Source organism: Sylvia atricapilla, chromosome 16 (genome assembly GCF_009819655.1).
Source record: "Sylvia atricapilla isolate bSylAtr1 chromosome 16, bSylAtr1.pri, whole genome shotgun sequence".
NCBI lineage: Eukaryota > Metazoa > Chordata > Aves > Passeriformes > Sylviidae > Sylvia > Sylvia atricapilla.
In genome coordinates, this window is record NC_089155.1 from 3,647,578 (window position 1) to 3,666,247 (window position 18,670).

The window sequence follows — 18,670 nt, forward strand, 5'->3', positions numbered from 1 at the left end:
ATTGTTAGGGCAGACATGACACACAGAGGGACACAGTAAAATCTTCAGAAGGCTCTTTATTATACCAGCACGCTGTCTTTTATACAGTTTTTACAAACCTTGAGGGCAACTTAATTGGTTAATAGCTTTCTTGTTAATTATTCTGTTGGTTGGTAAAAGGTATTTTACTTGTCCATCAAATCTATCTTTTCTCAGATTATTTACATATTTTCTTTACTGATTCTCATGGGACAAATCCCTTGTTATCACAGGTGAACTTATTTTTCACCCTCGGACTACATTGTTGTGTTAAAGGAACTTCTCATCCTCAAAATAGCTTTATATGGGAACTTACAAATTGCTTGTTAGCTGCACTTAGAAGGAATGACAGGCTAGCTATTAATTTAATAGAGCAGGCCTGATTTTATAAGGCCCTTCTTTTATAATTTTTCCACCCATCACAACACTTTTCAGCTTAGCTGAAGCAGCAGGCCTGAGCCATGGTTTACAAGGGTAACAAAGTCCTTATTTTGTGAAGTTTCCCCTGTAGGCAACAGCCAAAGCTCTGCTACTCTGATGAGTAAAAATGATTTCCTGGCTCAGGGCCTTGCTTTGCATTGCTTGAAAGGACTCAGAAGTTCAAGGGAAACCCTAGCAAGTGAAGTAAAATTTTCATTTCTGTCCCACAGAAATTATTAATAATGCAGGAGCATTGCATACATTAGGCTTGTGTAAATATCCCAGAAGATTATTCCAAAAAATGAGATCCACTGTCACTTCAAATATGGTTGCAAAGGAAATGAAGCAATGATTAGTATGAAAATCTTCAGAGATTAGAAGATTTGTATGATTTTTATTAATTGGTCATTATCCATGCATGTTCATACTGGTTTATGAACTTTTTGTTTTCTTTATTTTCAGAACCTTAGCTGGGAAAGTTTAAAATTACTTTAACCTTTTTTTCTACCCTAAAATTGGACTTTTGGTTTCAGAGTGTACTATATAATTGTAAGCAAGTAGTTGCTCATTTATGGAAAAGATCATACCCAAATAAAGACCTTTAAAACAAACGTATTATGCATCTTCCTTGGAGGTGAACCCCGAAGCACTGAGGCTGTTTGTGTCCTTGTAGTGGTTTAATACCAAAACCAGTGAGAGACTCCAAGCCAGAAATACAATTTAATAGGAAAAAAAAAAAAGTAAAATAAAATAAATGCAATAATACAAATAATACAAAAGACCACTGACAGAGTCAGAATACAATCTGACACCCTGTTGGTCAAGGTGTTGGAAACAGTCCATAAGTAAGCCTTCCTGGAGTGGCAGATGGTAAGCCTTCCTGGCATGGTCCTGTTGGAAGTAGAGATGGTCCTGTAGAGAAAAAACGGTCCAGAGATGGGTCCAGTCTTCTTTCAGGAGTCCTGTAGGAGCACTGCATGACTGGTGACACTTGTGGGGTTTTTTCATCTACGTGGAAATGGTTTGGCTTTTCCTCTCTGGGTAGAGCATCTCACAATGGGATGATGTAATGTGTCATGTCATTGGTGAGCCTTGATGGCCCATTAGCAGAAGATACCCCCCTAGAGGTAATGGGAGGCACTGGGCTGATGAGCTTTAATGGCCCATTAACAGAAGATATCCCCATGGAGATAATGCGAGTGTGAACAGAGATAAGGAACAATGCCCCACCCAGTTTTAACAGCTGGCTCGTTAACAGAAAGGCAGCGCCCTCCTCCCTCCTGGAGTTACAGCAGATAAAGAAAAAACATCTCTCCAACCAAGTTTCAACAGATGGAATAGAATAAACGCTTTTTTGATTTCACAACCCAAGACCGTCCTTGTTTCCCCGCAGACCCTGAACATCGTGACGCCACGGGTGCGGCCGGAGGACTGCAGCATCGGGCTGCTGCCGCGCAACCACGACAAGAACCGCGGCATGGACGTGCTGCCGCTGGACCGCTGCCTGCCCTTCCTCATCTCCGTGGACGGCGAGTCCAGCAACTACATCAATGCTGCCCTCATGGATGTAAGCACTGCTCTGGCCTGACAGGAGTTTATCCCCTCCCATGGTGCTTTTCTCGGGGAATGGATCTAAAGAAGAAAGCTTACTTAGCTGTACTTTCTGAGTCTGGGGTCTCCAAACCGGGAAAAGCAGATGGCCAGGAGGAGCAGGGAGGTCATTCTCCCCCTGTACTCAGCACCTTGAGTGCTGTGTCCAGTTCTGGCCCCTCAGTTTAGGAAGGACATTGAGACTCTGGAGCACATCCAGAGGAGGCCACGAGGCTAGTGAGGGGCTGGGAACACAAACCCTGTGAGGAACAGCTGAGGGAGCTGGGGTGGTTCAGCCTGGAGAAAAGGAGACTCAGAGGTGACCTTGTCACTCTCTACAACTCCCTGAAAGGTGGCTGTGCTCAGCTGGGGTTGGGCTCTTTCTCCAGGCAGCACTGACAGAACAAGAGGACACAGCCTCAGGCTGCACCAAGGGAAATACAGGCTGGATATCAGGAAAAAGTTTTTCACAGAAAGAGTGATAAAGTACTGGAATGGTCTGCCCGGGGAGGTGGTGGAGTCACCATCCCTGGATGTGTTTAGGAAAAGGCTGGATGTGGCACTGGGTGCCAGGGTTTAGTGGAGGTGTTAGGGCTGGGTTGGACTCGATGATTTTGGAGGTCTCTTCCAACCCAGTGATTCTGTGAATTCTGTGGATTTTCTCTTTGTCACCAAAAGATGTCCTCCAGACTATGATTATCCCAGGGAAGTGGTCACAGCACCAGCCTGACAGAGTTTAAGAAGCTTTCAGGCAATACTTTGGGGCACTCTTCGGGATGGTGGTGTGCAGGGCCAGGGATTGGACTCCTTGAGGGTCCACTCCAACTCAGCACATTCTGTTGCATTCTGTTATTCTGTGATCACACACCCTAGTTCTGCACCACATTGGATACAAATTTTTGGCAAAGGCATCCCTCAGTGTGCAGTCTGAGGCTGGATCACAGAAAGGTAGATGCACAAAAAAGTGGGGGGACAGCTCTTCCCATACATTGGTTTTTGTATCCATTGGGCGGATAAATGTTTGCCTGGCCAGCTCTTTGAAAAGGATAATTTGCAGTGTGGAGCGAGTGATTGATTTGATCTTATGCAGTAAAAAATGTGGGAGTGCAGGGATCAGATGTGCAAAATATTTTCAGGCTAAAGGACGTGAGTTGAGCTGATGTGACTCTGTCCAAAGGCGTTTTCCCTCGCTTTGTTTATAGCCTGGAATCTCACAGCATGGGTCATTTGTAGAGGATGAATTATGTTGATGGCTTCTTTTTGCTGTGCTGCCTTTGGACACAGATGTCTTTAAAGCCACTAATTATTGCAGTTGGAGTATGTGTAAATATGATCCAGGGTGAAATGCCATCGAATTTTCCCTGGCAGCAGCAGGATCTCTGTTTTTTTTAATTTTCTGTTCTTCAGTCTTTGGGAAGCAGCGATACTGCTGCATTTAAGATATCCAGTAAAATGGTCACAGAATTTATTTTAGATTTTTTTTCAGCAAGATAGTGATGTTTTCATTGCAAACATGCCTAAGGAAATTTGTTTTTTAAAGTGTGTTTAGTGCTTTTGCACATCTGCAGAAGCACACTCCAGTCTTTGGTTTCTTAGGGATTGGGAATATTTGTACAATTCAGCCCTCATTACCTCAAATCACTTTGCAAATATTTGCATCCTTCCCCACAAAATTCCACTGGATTAATCTTTTTAAAGTACAAAGCAGTTTTTCACCTGTCATTGATATTCAGCCACCGTGATGTTCTCTGACTCTCCTTTATCTTTCCATAAAGGATTCAGGAACTTTTGGGCCAAAAATAATCACAGGGGAACAGCCAGAATCTTAAATTTTCCTATCTGTTCTTGCTGAGGTGTGAAGTCTTGTACTGAGCAGAGACTCTTAGAGGACACCCTCCATCCATCCCATATTGCCTCGAAAGGAGCAAAACTGTCCCTCAGCTTCCCCCAACACTATGGAATATAATCCTTAAAAAATGAGACTTAAGTTATATCATGAGTCAAGCCATGAAGAAGTAATAGATTTGTGTTTAATCCATGGGGTTTGGAGAAAAACAGGAATTTACATGTTCTTGACATCATCATTCCCCCACAATCCCACACATGTTCTCTCGCATGAGTAATTCACACTCTGTGTTACTTTCCCTTTGAAATAGGGCAGTAACCTCGTTCCTCACCTGTGGCAAAGAGCTGGGGACGGTTTCTTTTCCTCCTAATGGCAAACTCAACAAGCACATGTGACCTTCACTTAAGAGTTTAGCCAAGTTTGCTACTGGCACACCATGAAAAAACCATTGCAGGAACATTCTGGTGTTTAGTTAGGAGATAAACCTCACTATTTTATTTGTCTCTCTGTTGCCACAACTGATCTGGTACTTCACAGCTTTTGACCCATTCTGGTGTTTCTAGACGTGGAATTCAGAGTGGGGAAGAAGACAAAAGTCCATTCCAGACTAAAACTTCCCAAGAATTCATTTTGTTTTCCTTCTCTCTACATCATGCCTGATCACCCTCCTCACAGGTGCACGCTCAGAAGCTCCTTTATCCCAGCATGGCCTGCTCAGCACTTCCACCCACATCTGCCTCACAAGGAGGAGAAAAGGCAAACCCCCACAATGGGCAGCTTCATACTTCAGGATTTTATTCATTTCTTCACTTTAAATCCAACATTTTTATTCCATTGGAGGGTTTTTTTTTCTGCTTTTTTGTTTTCTTTACCCCAGAATTAGTGTGCCTTTTGATTCAAGTCTGCATCACAGATGTACAGCAGAAAGGTCTGTGCTGTTTCCAGGCTCATTTAAGCTTTGCCTGCCATGGGTGGGAAGAGATAAACTTTTCAGCTTGTTGCCTTTCATCCCTGAGAGCCTCACAAACATTCATTAACTCAGCCCCACCCCTCCGTGCTTAGGGAGACTGAGGACAGAGGGGTCTTTTTGAGGTGAAAGAATAATATCAGGAATTAAATGGCAATGTCACAGGCTCTGAATGCTGCCCCACGAGCTCATAAAGGATGGCTGGGATCCAAACGTGCCACCTCTGTCACACTGCACCCCCAGGCAGCCACAGCAGACGGGGCTAATCCCTTCTGGAGTTCCTGGAGGCCACTGCAGCACAAAGGAGAGCATTTGCTTCCAGCTGTTTTCCTTCCAATTATTAATATCACTGATAGTCGTCGTAGTAGTAATAGTAGAATTAGCATTATTTGCTGAGTCTCAAAATATAAATAATTGATTTGGGTAATCTCTGCTCTTGTGACACTTTTTAATGAAATGTCTTTATTGGGAGCAGAAGAATCCCATTAGGAGGCGTTCATTCATTGCGGGGCGATAACAAGGAGCAGGAGATGTGATTTGTATAATCTGGTTAAATGGCTCAGATTGCCTCCCCACAGCCTCCCGGGTGGAATAGTCCTTTGAATAAAAGTTGATTGAATTTTTTTTTTTCCTAACTAATCTTATTCCTTTTGTTAGAGCCACAAGCAACCCGCTGCCTTCATTGTCACCCAGCACCCCTTGCCCAACACCATTGCAGACTTCTGGAGGTTGGTGTTTGATTACAACTGCTCCTCTGTGGTGATGCTCAACGAGATGGATGCAGCACAGGTGAGTGGCTCTTCATTCCTGGCATGTCACTCCCTTCTCAAATCCAGGGGGTTTGCAGAGATTCCCTGCTGCCATTTTCTGATGCCCTCCCACCCCAATAAGTGAATGAGGGGGGAGCTGGAAAGTAATAGGTGATGTTTTAGGGGTTTAATGGAGAATAAGTCCATATGCCTGGTTCTTTGCAAGCTAATTCTTGTTGTAATTAACAGGGATCATAGAAGGGTTTGGATGGGAAGGGAACTTAAAGACCATCTTACTTCAATCCCCTGCCGTGGTGGGACACATTCCACTGTCCCAGGCTGCTCCAAGCCCTGTCCAGCCTGGCCTTGGGCACTGCCAGGGATCCAGGGGCAGCCACAGCTGCTCTGGGCACCCTGTGCCAGGGCCTGCCCACCCTCACAGGGAGGAATTTCTTCCTAATGTCCCATCTAATCTCCCCTCCTTCAGCTTAATGCTATTCTGCTTTTTTCTATCACTCTGTACCCTTCTGAAAAGTCCCACTCCAGCCGTCCCTGAAGCCCCTTTTAGGTACTGGAAAGTTGCTATAAAGTCTCCCCATTTATTATACAAATACTTTGATATAAAATTATGTAAAATAGATCTATTTAAAAGTATCAAAACGTTCTATATACATATATATTACGGAATTACTTCGTTTTTGGAGGCCAGAATTTCCCTGCCAAACCCACTTTCTCCCCTTTCATGTTTTTGTCTGTGTTTGGTTCAGGAAAATGCGCCCTTCCACAGCCCCAGGGTACTTCACACTTGCCTTTGTCACATGGCATTTCCAGAAGAATAAAGCCAAGAGAGCTGAAATAATTTGAAGGATCTTTCTCCTGAGTTTTCCAGTACGATTCTGTAATACTGAGAAATGTGCTTTGCACAGGTTGAGGATTATATTGTCCTTTTATCTCTTTTTTTTTTTTTTTACCTTTTGAATTCCACGTCCAAGTTAGGGTTTGGCCACTGGACATGGCATTATTCTCAGGATTTGAGTTTGCCAAGGAAGAGCTTTTGCCATTCCTCCTGCCCTGCTGTCTCCAGCCACCTTGCTGATGAGTGGCAGAGGATAACAGCTTTCAAAAAGGTCTAATCATGCAATTTGTGTGGAGAGTACATTTGGCACAGTTAATTCACCCATTACAGCCCTTGCTCAACGAGAGGAGAGGAACCCTCAATAGTTGGTACTTTATGGATTCATTTTTCACTTGTGTCTTCCCTGTCTTAGCACACTTGAAGGCAGTGAATTATTGGATGATGATGGAGAAGCCAATCACCCCAGTCCTTCAGGGGATGTCCCATCAGGGGGAACTCAGTGGCGTTCCATTCCAGCCCCAGTGACAGCCCTGTTCAGCAGTGGGCTCTCCTGGTGCCTGCACAGTCCCACCACTCTGTGAGGAGCCAGAGGTCCTCTGTATCTTCTGTTTTCTTCTCCCATCCACCCTCCTAGGTTCTGCATCTTAGCATTGAATCCAGAGACAAATTTCACCTTTTTTTTCCTGACACTTCAAAGCAAAACCCAGCTTTTTCTGGAAATGACACACTTCCTCACACTTGGTTCTGGGAAAACACAAACCTTTCAGTCCCAGCCAGTGTTATTCTTGTGACTATCTTTCTGCAAAAAGCTTATTTTTTTTCCCTAGCAAAGTTTTGCTGTTATGATGTGGTCTGTAGGCACAGAAAAGAGGATTTGGCAGTGCATGAAGTCACTGTGACAGTTTCTGTAGCACCGTGTCACCTCCCTCGAGAGTGCAGCCCATGCCAAAACACCCAGGTGGCACTGGAAGTTAGGGAGAATTTTAAAGTTTGTATTTTATGAGCTACCAGGACACAGTAAGATAGTTTGATGTCCTAAAATCATTTGGGGCGGAAAAGACCTCCAAGATCATTGAGTCCAGCTGTTACCTCAGCACTGCCAAGGCCACCACTGACCCATGCCCCAAGTGCCACATCCACACGTCTTTTAAATCCTTCCAGGGGAGGTGACTCCACCAGTGCTCTGGGAAGCTGTTCCATTGCCTGACCACCCTTTGAGTGAAGAATTTTTCCCAATATCTAATCGAAACTTCCCCTGGCATGGTTTGATGCTGTTTCCTCTCATCCTGTCCCTTGTTCCTTGGGAACAGAGCCCAGTCCCCACCTGGCTGCACCCTCAGGGTGTAGTGGAGAATGACAAGGTTTCCCCCTGAGCCTCCTTTTCTCCAGGCTGAGCCCCTTTCCCAGCTCCTTCAGCTGCTCCTGGGGGCTCCAGCCTCTTCCCCAGCTCTGTTGCCCTTCAGACCACACACAACCATGTGTGACTGAGTGGCCTCAAGCCCATCAATCCAGATCTCTCTGCAGCTCCTTCCAACAAATCATCAGATCCCTTGTGGAGATGTGTTTTCTGGAAGAGAACCTGGCACTGTGCCTGCACTGTCCTTGCAGGACAATGTTGTCATTACCTGTCTGTTCATCAGTGTCTGATCCCAGGCTGTGCCCTGAGAGCAGGGAAAAGGTAAATAAACCCCTGTGCAGGTCAGGGCACCCAACAGGCTGCTTGCAGCAGTGTATAATGCACCTGTGTGTTTGGAGAGGTGGCCATTCACAGAGCTGCTCTGGGAGGAGCAAATTTTCCATGCGAAGAAAGGTTTAATCTTTTTCTGCTTTCCAGTGCACCTTGAGGTTGTTTGCTAAAGCTCCTGCTTGGCTCACATCTCCCTGCCTGTGGGACAGATGCTTTGAGAGCAGATCACTAAGGCAGCTTGAAAGTCTGAAGGAAGAGTAAAGAAACCCTTCAAAGGACTTGCCTGTGTGGTCTTGGCTGGCTTGCTTAATCTTGAAAAACTAACAAGGGCAAAGATGCATAAGATTGTGTGAATATCCCACCCAATTTCAATCCTCTATGATCAAAGGAAGAACAGGAGTGCAGAATTAATGCAGTCGCATGCACACACTCGACGTTGTTGCTGGCAGTGATTGAACTTGAAAAGCTCGAGATCGAGTTCAAATGAGCATCTGGGGGTTTCAAAACTTGTACAAAATTACACTTGAAAATAGGAAGAAAAAAAAAACACAAAGAAATACAATCTTAGCAGAAACTGCTAATGAGATCTCATGCAAAATATTTTTGCGCCATGATCTATTTCCAGCTGGATTTAAAATCCTTAGATTGTAATTTGTGTGCATAGAGTGGTTTTTTGTCCTTTCAACTCAGTAATATCATCAGAAGAAAAAGACTCCCAGCCTGCTTCACAAACTTCAGAGGTGAAGTAATGGTTCTCTCTGAAACCAGAGTTGCTCTTGTTGCTCCCAGAACAAACTCACTCTCCTTCCCCTGCTCACTGGTAGAGCCAGAAAACTCAAAAATTCATCTTCCAGAAAAAAAGACATTCCAGTTTGTTTGAATTAAGATTAATTTTCTTGGTGCCCGTACTGCTTCCTCATTTTTACCAAATCTCTATGGTTCCTATTAAATTTATCTACAGACACTAATCTTTTAATGTTCCTGTTAGATCTCTACCCTTACAGAAGCTTCATTTGGCAGCCACCTTCTCTGCACCTCTAAACCCGAAATTCAATCACTTCCAAATTGTGTTCATACAAATATAAAGAGGAAGAAAATCCAGGCCCTAAATATATTTCTTTTTTTTTTTTTCTTCATATTCGGGATATAAAATGTTTTACTGAGCTAGAATGAGATCTTCTCTGAACAAAGCCACAAAGTACAGGATTGATGATAGATTTTGAGCTGGTTGTAGATCCAAAAGGAATGATCGGGTATGTTAATAATTAAGATTTCTGTTTCATTTTGTGTTTTTTTCTAGCTCTGCATGCAGTACTGGCCGGAGAAGACGTCCTGTTGTTATGGCCCCATCCAAGTGGAGTTTGTTTCAGCAGACATTGATGAAGATATCATCAACCGGATATTCCGGATTTGCAACATGGCCCGGGTAAGAGAGGAGAAACCCCACCTTCCTTAGTTATTCTCAAAAACACATTTTGGCTTGAGGAAGAGGCAGAGCCAAGACTTGTGGTTTAGAGATGCAGAATCTCTCACCTAGGAATGAAATTCCACTGCAGCTACTTCCTTTAATTAACATTTAATCAGCCTGCATTGCTAAAGGACTCTTGGCTGAAGGCAGCAAGTGGATGATATGAGCTGAAAATCCGTATTTAAATGGTGAACATTTTTCTGTGTATATTTGAGGACAATTCATCACTTAGTAGCCGATATAAAGCCATCAGTATTGCAGGAAATAAACTGGGATGGTGTCAGCAGCTCTCCATCTGTCAGCTCCCAGGCAGCATCTCTGAAGACAGATGCAGTGTTTACTGGCTAGACTGGGATTCCCAATTGCCATTGCTTTCCCTATAAATAAGCAACTGCCATTTCTGTGAGCAACTCTTTGTCTGTGTCCCTCAGCCCCAGGACAGCTGAAATGATAGAAACAAAGTTTATCTGCACACTGAGCCCTGGCAATCCGACTTCAGGGCTGCAGGAAAGGGCTTCAGCAGAAGATTTTTCTCTCATTAGTTGTTTCCCAGATTGATTATGTTTCCTTTGTTATTCCTCTTCCATTTTTTTCTAGTCAGAAGTGGAAGCAGGCTTCGCAAATTATATTTCTGTGCAGTTTAACACATCAGTGTCTGCATGGCCAGAGCCTGTGCAGCAGTTCAGCTGTGGCACTGCAGAGGGAACCCTGTGGTCCAGCCACAGAAATGGATCACCTGGTTGGATGTTAGACACATTCCTGTGTCCCAGGGAGAGCCTGGGGGTCATCACACTGGTCAGACCAAGGCTCTGTGGCTCTCACATGGAGCTGCCCCGTGGGTGCAGGGCTCCAGGGCGGGTGCTGTGCCCTCCCAGCTCTCTGCACCCATCCATGTCCAACACCACGGACACTGCCAGCGAATTTGTGGGGATCCTTTCCCTCCACAATCCCCAGAGGATTTTTGAGGGCTGCTTCTACTTCTTATAGCACAGCACAGTCAGCCAGGAAAGAGACATTTGACTTGTTTGTGCAGTGTGATGAAACTATTCTGGAAACCAAACAAGGCTCCCCTGTGTTGGAATTCTCACCAAGCCAGGTGTGTTTAGCTCCACGAGGCTCCAACACACTCTGGGGGCTGTCCAGCAACCTCTCAAAAATGGCTTATTAATAATTAGCGAGATGGCATGGTTGAGAGTGTCCTATAAAAGCAAAAAATGTTATAATATAACGAGAAAATAATAAACTATACAAAACAAAAGAATAAAAGCTGCCCACAGTGCAGGGGAGCCCCCTTTTGCACCTGCTACAATGCCCCAAAAATACACCCAGAGTCTTCCTGCTCTCCTTTAAGGATGAAATGATAAGGGGGATTTTTGGCATCCTGCCCAATAGAAACAGCTATAGGTCTTGAGTTCTATTCCAAGCATCCAACAGGTGCTTTTGTTCTGGCACTTGGCCAGTTATGTTGAGAAGAACATCAAAGTTTCTGGTTCTTTGCCTTATAGGCGAAACAAAGAATGAAACCCAAATCCTTTCCTAACACGGGAACACCTGCGGGTGGGGGTGCATGGCTACCCCCCTGCAACTTGGTGTCTGCTCTGTAATAATTGTTACCCGGGGGAGAGAAAAGCCCTCGTTTGTGCACTGTGTCAGGTGCCCAGCGTGGAGAATCCCAGCAGTGCAGGTGCAGAGGGGAGGATGCTGTGTCAGCAGTGCCCCAGCCCTGCCCCGAGCCTCTCCCCACACCCGAGCATCTCTCCTTCCCCTGTCCCTCTCCCATGGCCCGTGCCTCTCCCCTGCTCGTGCCTTTCCCCTGCCCGTTCCTCTCCCCAGCTCCGTACCTCTCTCCTGCCCGGTGCCTCTCCCCAGCCCTGTGCCTCTCCCCTGCCCTGTACTTCACCCCTGCCCAGTGCCTGTCTCCAGCCCCGTCTCTGTCCCCAGCCCCGTCCCTCTCCCCTGCTCGTGTCCCAGCCCTGCCCGTCCCTCTCCCCAGCCCCGTCCCTCTCCCCGTCCCTCTCCCCGTCCCTCTCCCTGTCCCCGTCCCTCTCCCCGTCCCCGTCCCCAGCCCCGTCCCCATCCCTGTCCCTGTCCCCGTCCCTCTCCCCATCCCCATCCCCATCCCTGTCCCCGTCCCTGTCCCCGTTCCTGTCCCCATCCCCGTCCCTGTCCCCATCCCTGTCCCCATCCCCATCCCTGTCCCCGTCTCCGTCCCCATCCCCATCCCTGTCCCCATCCCTCTCCCCGTCCCCGTCCCCATCCCCTCCCCATCCCCATCCCTGTCCCCATCCCCATCCCCGTCCCCGTCCCTGTCCCCGTCCCTCTCCCCGTCCCCATCCCTGTCCCCATCCCCATCCCCGTCCCCGTCCCGTCCCGTCCCCGCCCGTGCGCTGAGCGGGCTGTGTGTTGCAGCCGCAGGACGGCTACCGCATCGTGCAGCACCTGCAGTACATCGGCTGGCCGGCCTACAGGGACACGCCGCCGTCCAAGCGCTCGCTGCTGAAGGCGGTGCGGAGGCTGGAGAAGTGGCAGGAGCAGTACGATGGCAGGGACGGGCGCACCGTGGTGCACTGCCTGTAAGTAGGGCTGGGAAACACCGCGGCCTCACTGCTGCTGTGTGAAGGCGGCTGGTTGTGGGTCTGGAAATCTGGTGGTTTGCTAGGCTTCAGCTGGGAAAAGGGAGTTAAAGTACATTTATAATACTGTTCGAGTTTAATATTGTACTGCATTGTAGTATCCTGGCCCAGGGACTTTACTGGTTGCAGTGAGAAATAGCTCCAAGAGCCCTGGTATGTTGTAGGTCTTGTGACTGGAGCCCAGCCGGGGCTGAAGCATGTACCCAGCTCTGAGCACAGGGCTGCTGTGAGCCCAGAGCAGGGATTGCAGTCCCTGAGTTTCCCTGTCCCCACTCCAGGGATCCCTTAACCCTTCCATCCATCCCTGCCCCTGTTCCACAGGTCTCCGCTTTCACAGACTCGCTGAATGGGACCCCAAACACCACTCAGATCTAGTGGGCACCTTCCACTGTCCCAGGCTGCTCCAAGCCCTGTCCAACCTGGCCTTGGACACTGCCAGGGATCCAGGGGCAGCCACAGCTGCTCTGGGCACCCTGTGCCAGGCCCTCAGCACTCTCAAAGGGAGGAATTTCTTCCCAATATCCCATCTATCCATTCCCCCAGGCAGTGGGGAGCCATTCCCTGTGTCCTTTCACTCCATCCCTGTCCAGAGACCCCCTCGAGCTCTTGTGAGGGGTTCAAGCCCCTTTAGGCCCCTTGAACATCCATGACCAGCCCTTACATTGGTGACCTTCCCTGGTGTCCACGGGGTGTGGGCTGTGTGCTCTCCTCCCCTCAGCCTCCCCAGCTCCACCTTGACCTCTTCTCTCCTGCTCCCAGGAACGGTGGGGGACGCAGTGGCACCTTCTGTGCCATCTGCAGCGTGTGTGAAATGATCCAGCAGCAGAACATCATCGACGTGTTCCACATAGTGAAAACGCTACGGAATAACAAATCCAACATGGTGGAGTCACTGGTAAGGCTTTGTTCCTGTTCATTCCCCACCCAGGGTGTGTGCAGGCAACTTCAGGGTAGGTAAGAAGATGTCAAAATGGGTTAGTTCAGGATGCATCAAAATGAATGGGAACATGAAGACACCAGAATTAAAACTGTTTTAGCATGTTCAGTGCATCTTCCTCCTTCTCCTTTTGAGAAGAAAGGATGCAGAGTGATGGAACCTGTGTCCCATGCCTAGCTGCTTCTGGAGGTCAAACCCCACAGAGCTGTCACCATGGCTGTGGGAAGAGTGGGATCTATCCTTCTGTCCATGCAGGGATTTGTCCAGCCCAGTGCTGGGTGCTGTGAGACATCCTGAAACCAGGAAGGGAGAACAGTCCAGCCCCCAGGCCTGGCTGCCTGCAGCCCAGGAGATTAAACTGCCCTGAATTCAGTCATCTCCATCCATCACACTGAGTTTGTGCCTCAAAAGCCACACGTGCAGTGAGGGCTGGAGGCAAATCATGAATAGTCCAGACTGGAGCTGTCTCTTTGAGTGTTTTCTCTTCCACTGATGACTTCCACTTTCATCTCCCAGCCATGCTTGCTCAGGGTCACTCAGAAACACCACCAGTGTTTGCCTGCTCCTGCCAAAGGGTTTAAGAAAGAGGGAAGAGGCATTTTTGCTTGTAGAACGAGGCTCTGAGGAGTTTTCCCATGTCCTAATCCCATTCCTTTGTGTCCTCTCTTTCAGGAACAGTATAAATTTGTATACGAGGTTGCACTGGAATACTTGAGTTCCTTTTAGCCCAGCGAGGGGAGGGGACCCCACGGTGTGCCACACCCCAAACTCTGGTGGATGCTTCTCCCCTGTCCCACACTGGAAGGCAGTAACAAGTGTGGGAAGGAGAACTTCTCCCTCCTTCTCAGCAAGAGACTGAGGTTGCAGAGACCTCGCTGGAAGGAGGAGATGATGCCTGTGTGTGCTGCTGCCTGCTTTCTATCGGAACATCTACTGCTTCTTAAATAACTTACTGTAAAAATTAGCAAAATGGGAGACAGGCTGAAAGACTGGACTTTCTAATCCCCTCTGACTTCTCTCCTCTTCTGGATTGTGTTTTTGTTCTGCTTGCTGCAGAGTGGGGAAGGAATGAAACCCTTAGGAAATTCTCTTTTAAAATGTCTCCTTTTTAATTTATAATTTTGTTCTCAAATCCCAGCCTTTTAATTTTTTTAATTTCATGCAGCAGTCATTTGGGAAAAACGAGATAGCCATAGGGGATACATGAAATGTTTCATTACAATTTGTCTACCTTATCTGTTTCCTTTTATTTGTTTTTCCAAATGAAAAGGCCAACACACACACACAAAGAAAAAAAAAAAAAAAAAAAAAAAAAGACTACACTGGAATTCTCTTCCCAAATGTAGTCCCTTTAAGCATGAAATTAGTTGGTGGGCATGAGAATCTGTTCATGGATTCACTGCCTCCACACAAATATTTCCTCCCAGTTTCTGCTCGACTTCCAGGGCTGTGCATGACCCAGTTCCATCCCTCTGGTCTGTGTCCTTTTGCTGCTGAAGCTGTTGAGGGGTTTCCCAGCCACTTGAGCCTGAAGGTTGAATATTTGCATCAAACAAATTGCATTTGTCTCGCAACTTTGGTAACTTGGTTACCTCATTTCCCAAGTATTAGCTGGGGTGCAGTGTGTCTTTGACAAACAGGGTATGAAGTAGGTATTATTGCTCATATTCTATGTATGACTATTTTTTATTTATTATTTGTATTGCTGTAGAACTTAGGACCCCTAGTCATGCCAGGACCCTGCTGAACTAGGCACTGTGCAAGCAGACAGCAAAGAAAGTTCCAGGTCAAGAGTTTAAAGTCTGAAGGTTCTTCAAATTTTGTTTGGGCGAGATTTCCTCACTATTTCCAGGCCCCACAAGCTTCAAAACTGTAATTCTTTGGAGCTGTAGGAAAGGTGATGTACATACACAGAAACCTATTCTGACACCTGTAAAGAGAAGCGTTAGCCCAGCACAGCAATTTCTCTTCTTAAACAAAACAACTTTTGTTTTATTCTGCACAAATGCCTGTGCAGGTCTCCTTTTCTGAAACAAACACCAGATGTGTTTTGCCACGGTTCTGGACCTCATTCTGACTCCTTAGAAGCTAAGAAATTGCTTTTCTGAAGAAGTATGTTAAAGTAGTTAATCACTAAGGACTGCAGGGTAATCTTGGGGGGAAAAATAATTGAATGAACAAGACTTTACAATAATTAGTATTTCAATTTAGCCATTTATTTATCTTGAGGATGTGGGATATGAAGTTGCTCTGTGTGTAAATTAGATTCTGAGGTGGAAGGGTCTTCAAATTCAGACTTGCTAAAAGATAGACTGAAGGTAAGAGTTTAAGGGAACTCAAATTTTCTTATCACCTTGTAGTTTTCCACCCTCAGGTGAATACTCAGAGGCTGCTGGGAGCTCTGTCCTGCCCATGCCTGGCACAGGGCATGGCAGAAGTTCAAAATGCTTTGCTAATTCTGTCTGTGAATTCAAAAGGCACCTCAGTTTCATGGTCATTCTTTCTTCAATAGTCACACACTTGTCATGACCAGGAGGGATGGAAATGAAATCTGGCAGAAGCAGCTCTCAACTCAGACACACCAGTACCCAACCAGACCTTTGTCACCCACCAGCACAGCCTAGGGAAGGGTGCTGGGGGGTTCATTAGTGCCCCTCTTGATTAGCAAAGGATGCTGAACCACCTGGACTTTCTCTGAGGAGCTTTGGATTCTTGGCTTTAATATCCTGAAGGTCTTAACTGATTGTGAACCACCTTCTCACAGGAGCCTCTGTCCTTTCTGTTGCCTGAAGAAAAAAAAATAAATCATGAAATCAGCTTTAGTTCCAGCTGGGGCTGTTGTTGGGTGTCTGGCATCTCAAGGGACAAGCTACTGGTCTGAACTGGGGTTTTCTCTATGCAACTAAAGACAATTCAGCAGGAAAAATAGCTAGAAGGCAAAGTGAAGCTATGAGGTAAAAGTGGGAGGAAAAGTATAATATTGGTGTTCTCACTACTGGTGGCTGGATGTGACAGTGTAGGTCAGGTGTTGGGAGAGAAAAGGGGAGAGGGAATTCTAATCCCAGGATGAGATTTTTCAACAACTGCCCAGGTATGAAGAAGCTACAAGTCAGCAAAGTGTTTTTGACTCTGCTGACTGCAGAAAGCCAAAGGGAGCCACTCCCTGTGGATACAATGGAAATATTAATTAGTATTTAGCATTCTGTTAATTTTACATGGAAAGTAGCACAGTGACAGGTCTCCCTCATGACTTAGGGGAGTGAAGCCAGCGCTGAGGGTGATGTCAGGGATGAGGGAACAGAGTGGTAAAGAACCAGTATCACTGAGGTGTAAAGTAATTTAGGCTTAACTTAAAAGAAAGTGGATTGAAATGCCAGAGTTAAGCCCACAGGAGGGATGTGTGAGTGAGGGGAAGGAGGTGTGGGGTGAGCAGAGCAGAACAGCACTGGCAGTGCAGTGGTTTAGGGTCTGGAGGTAGGTTTGGATGTATTTTATGGTATGAAAAACACTACTAAAGGGTCGAGTACTTTAATCAGCTGGCCCACAGCAGCTCACTGTGTGCTCAGCCCTCTGCAGATGCCAAGTGATGTTGGCACAAACTGCAGGGAAAGATATTTAAGCTGAATTTTACATTTTATAGGAGTTAATGCAAGTGTTGGTTACCACAGCCCAACTGTTAGTCACAGCTTATTATGTGGCCACTCAACCATGTGTCTGAACTTCCTAATGTCCACCCCACAACCCATATGGAAAGATGCTCAGCAGACACTGCAGATTGTGTTGCCAAACTGTTCTAAATTCCTGCAGTTATGGTGCTTTTGGGAGACTGACCCAGCTCCACTCTGTGTTGGCTCAGGGATCTTCGTGTTGTTCCTCCCTGCACAGTGCATATATGCCAAGTGTGAATTAATGATGAGGGGAATTGTGTGGAAAAGCTCCCTTTAAATCACTTTATTACCTTGAGGTGGTTTAAACCCTAGAGAACAGCCCATAGTGAAGTAGATAATGTGTTTGAAGCAAGATTATGGGTGATGGGTTTGTTTTCATGGGGAAAGAAAGAAGTTATGAGATGAGATAAAGGAGGTTTTCTCACTCCTGGAAGGATTAATAGTCAGTGGGAGCTTTTCAGCCTAAGCATCCCCTGCTGTGGATGAAAAGTGATAATGTGCAGAAAAAAAAAGGTGAATTCCTCAGTGATTGAATTCCAGCCTGGAAAAAATATCATATTGAAAATATTTGAATGGACATAATGAAGATGAACTTATTCCAATGGAGACATCCTTCAGAGGCAAGGGGGAACTGTTTGTGACAGCACAGAGTTGGTGTAAAGTTTGGTCTGAAATACAGGGAAGTAGAAACAGGTGGTTCAGGGTCACTAAATTATTAATGGATGTAGCTGCAGCAATTAATTCCTCTGGTTATCAGTGGTTTCTAGTCTTTTATTCTGGAGCTGTAAACTCCCTGGAAAAGAAAATTCCAGTTGCCACATAGACTCCACAGTAGTAAATTTAAGCCTGTGGATGCTGGACTGGCTTTTCCATTTATTTTCCACAGGCCCTTTAGCAGAGGTGTGTGGGATTTCCCTCGGGAATCTCAAGGCAGGGATTGCTGCTCACTGCTCTTGGTGTGCTGTAGGGTCAGAGGAAGGAGAGAGGCTCCTGCAGCAGGTGGTTCAGGAGGCAGTTAAACCAGTTTCCCCCTGGAAGAGAAGGAAAGGAGAAGAAATCTCCTTTGGGAGAAACCAAACATTGGAGGAGAAGGCAGATGAAATGGATCCTGAAACAGGTAGGGAATTTGCACCTTGCTCTCCCTCTCATTCTTGCACAGCTGCTCTCATCTCTCTCTTACTCTTCTGAATTCCTGCCAAGATCATAAAAAAACAGGTAATGTCACATTCTGTGCTGTGGAGATGGAGCACTCAGAGTGTGACAAGGGGAATAAATCCTGAGGGACAAAGATAAAAGAAGATTTGCTTGAGAGAGGAATCTTCAAATATGAGGTGCTTCTATCTGTCACACTTGCAGAATTTTTAGCAAAGTCGTCACAGAGCAGTGCACAGTCCTGGCATGGTCCTGGATGGGCAATGTGGTGGAAAAGTTCCCCTTGCAAAACTTCTTTGTAGTGTAATAAATGTGAACAATCAACTCCATGACGTTGGCAGCACAGTTAATTTTTGTGGCCTCTCCAGCCAGTGCAAGGGACATCTCAAGACCTTGGCATGAAACTGCTGCATTTTCATTTCAGAATCTTTAATTTGTCCTAAGTGTACAAAAGACAGTTAACCCATTATTTTAGGAAAATGAAGGCAGCCATGTGGCAAAGGTGGCAACATTTATTCACCAGAACCACTGCCCTTGGGTCAAAAATTCCATATTCCTGCTGTGTGAGGGCAGAACAAAAGCACTGCAGCTGCCCTGCCCAGAGAGAGGAACAGGAGGAGCCAGCCAAGTCAGAGAGACAGATGTGAGTAATGAGGATTCTGTTAACCCTCCTGTGCTC

General features: G+C 46.3%; 1 protein-coding gene across 1 annotated transcript in view; it reads left to right on the forward strand.

Annotated features, from left to right (window-relative positions):
* Positions 1–16,069, forward strand: part of PTPRT (protein tyrosine phosphatase receptor type T) — a 452,620-nt gene extending 436,551 nt beyond the window's left edge. Inside the window, 6 exon segments of the mRNA XM_066331046.1 lie at positions 1,832–2,005; positions 5,499–5,630; positions 9,434–9,559; positions 12,011–12,174; positions 12,994–13,129; positions 13,844–16,069. Of these exon segments, the coding sequence (XP_066187143.1) occupies positions 1,832–2,005; positions 5,499–5,630; positions 9,434–9,559; positions 12,011–12,174; positions 12,994–13,129; positions 13,844–13,897 (786 nt within the window). The 3' untranslated portion in view covers positions 13,898–16,069.
* Positions 16,070–18,670: the final 2,601 nt, after the last annotated feature.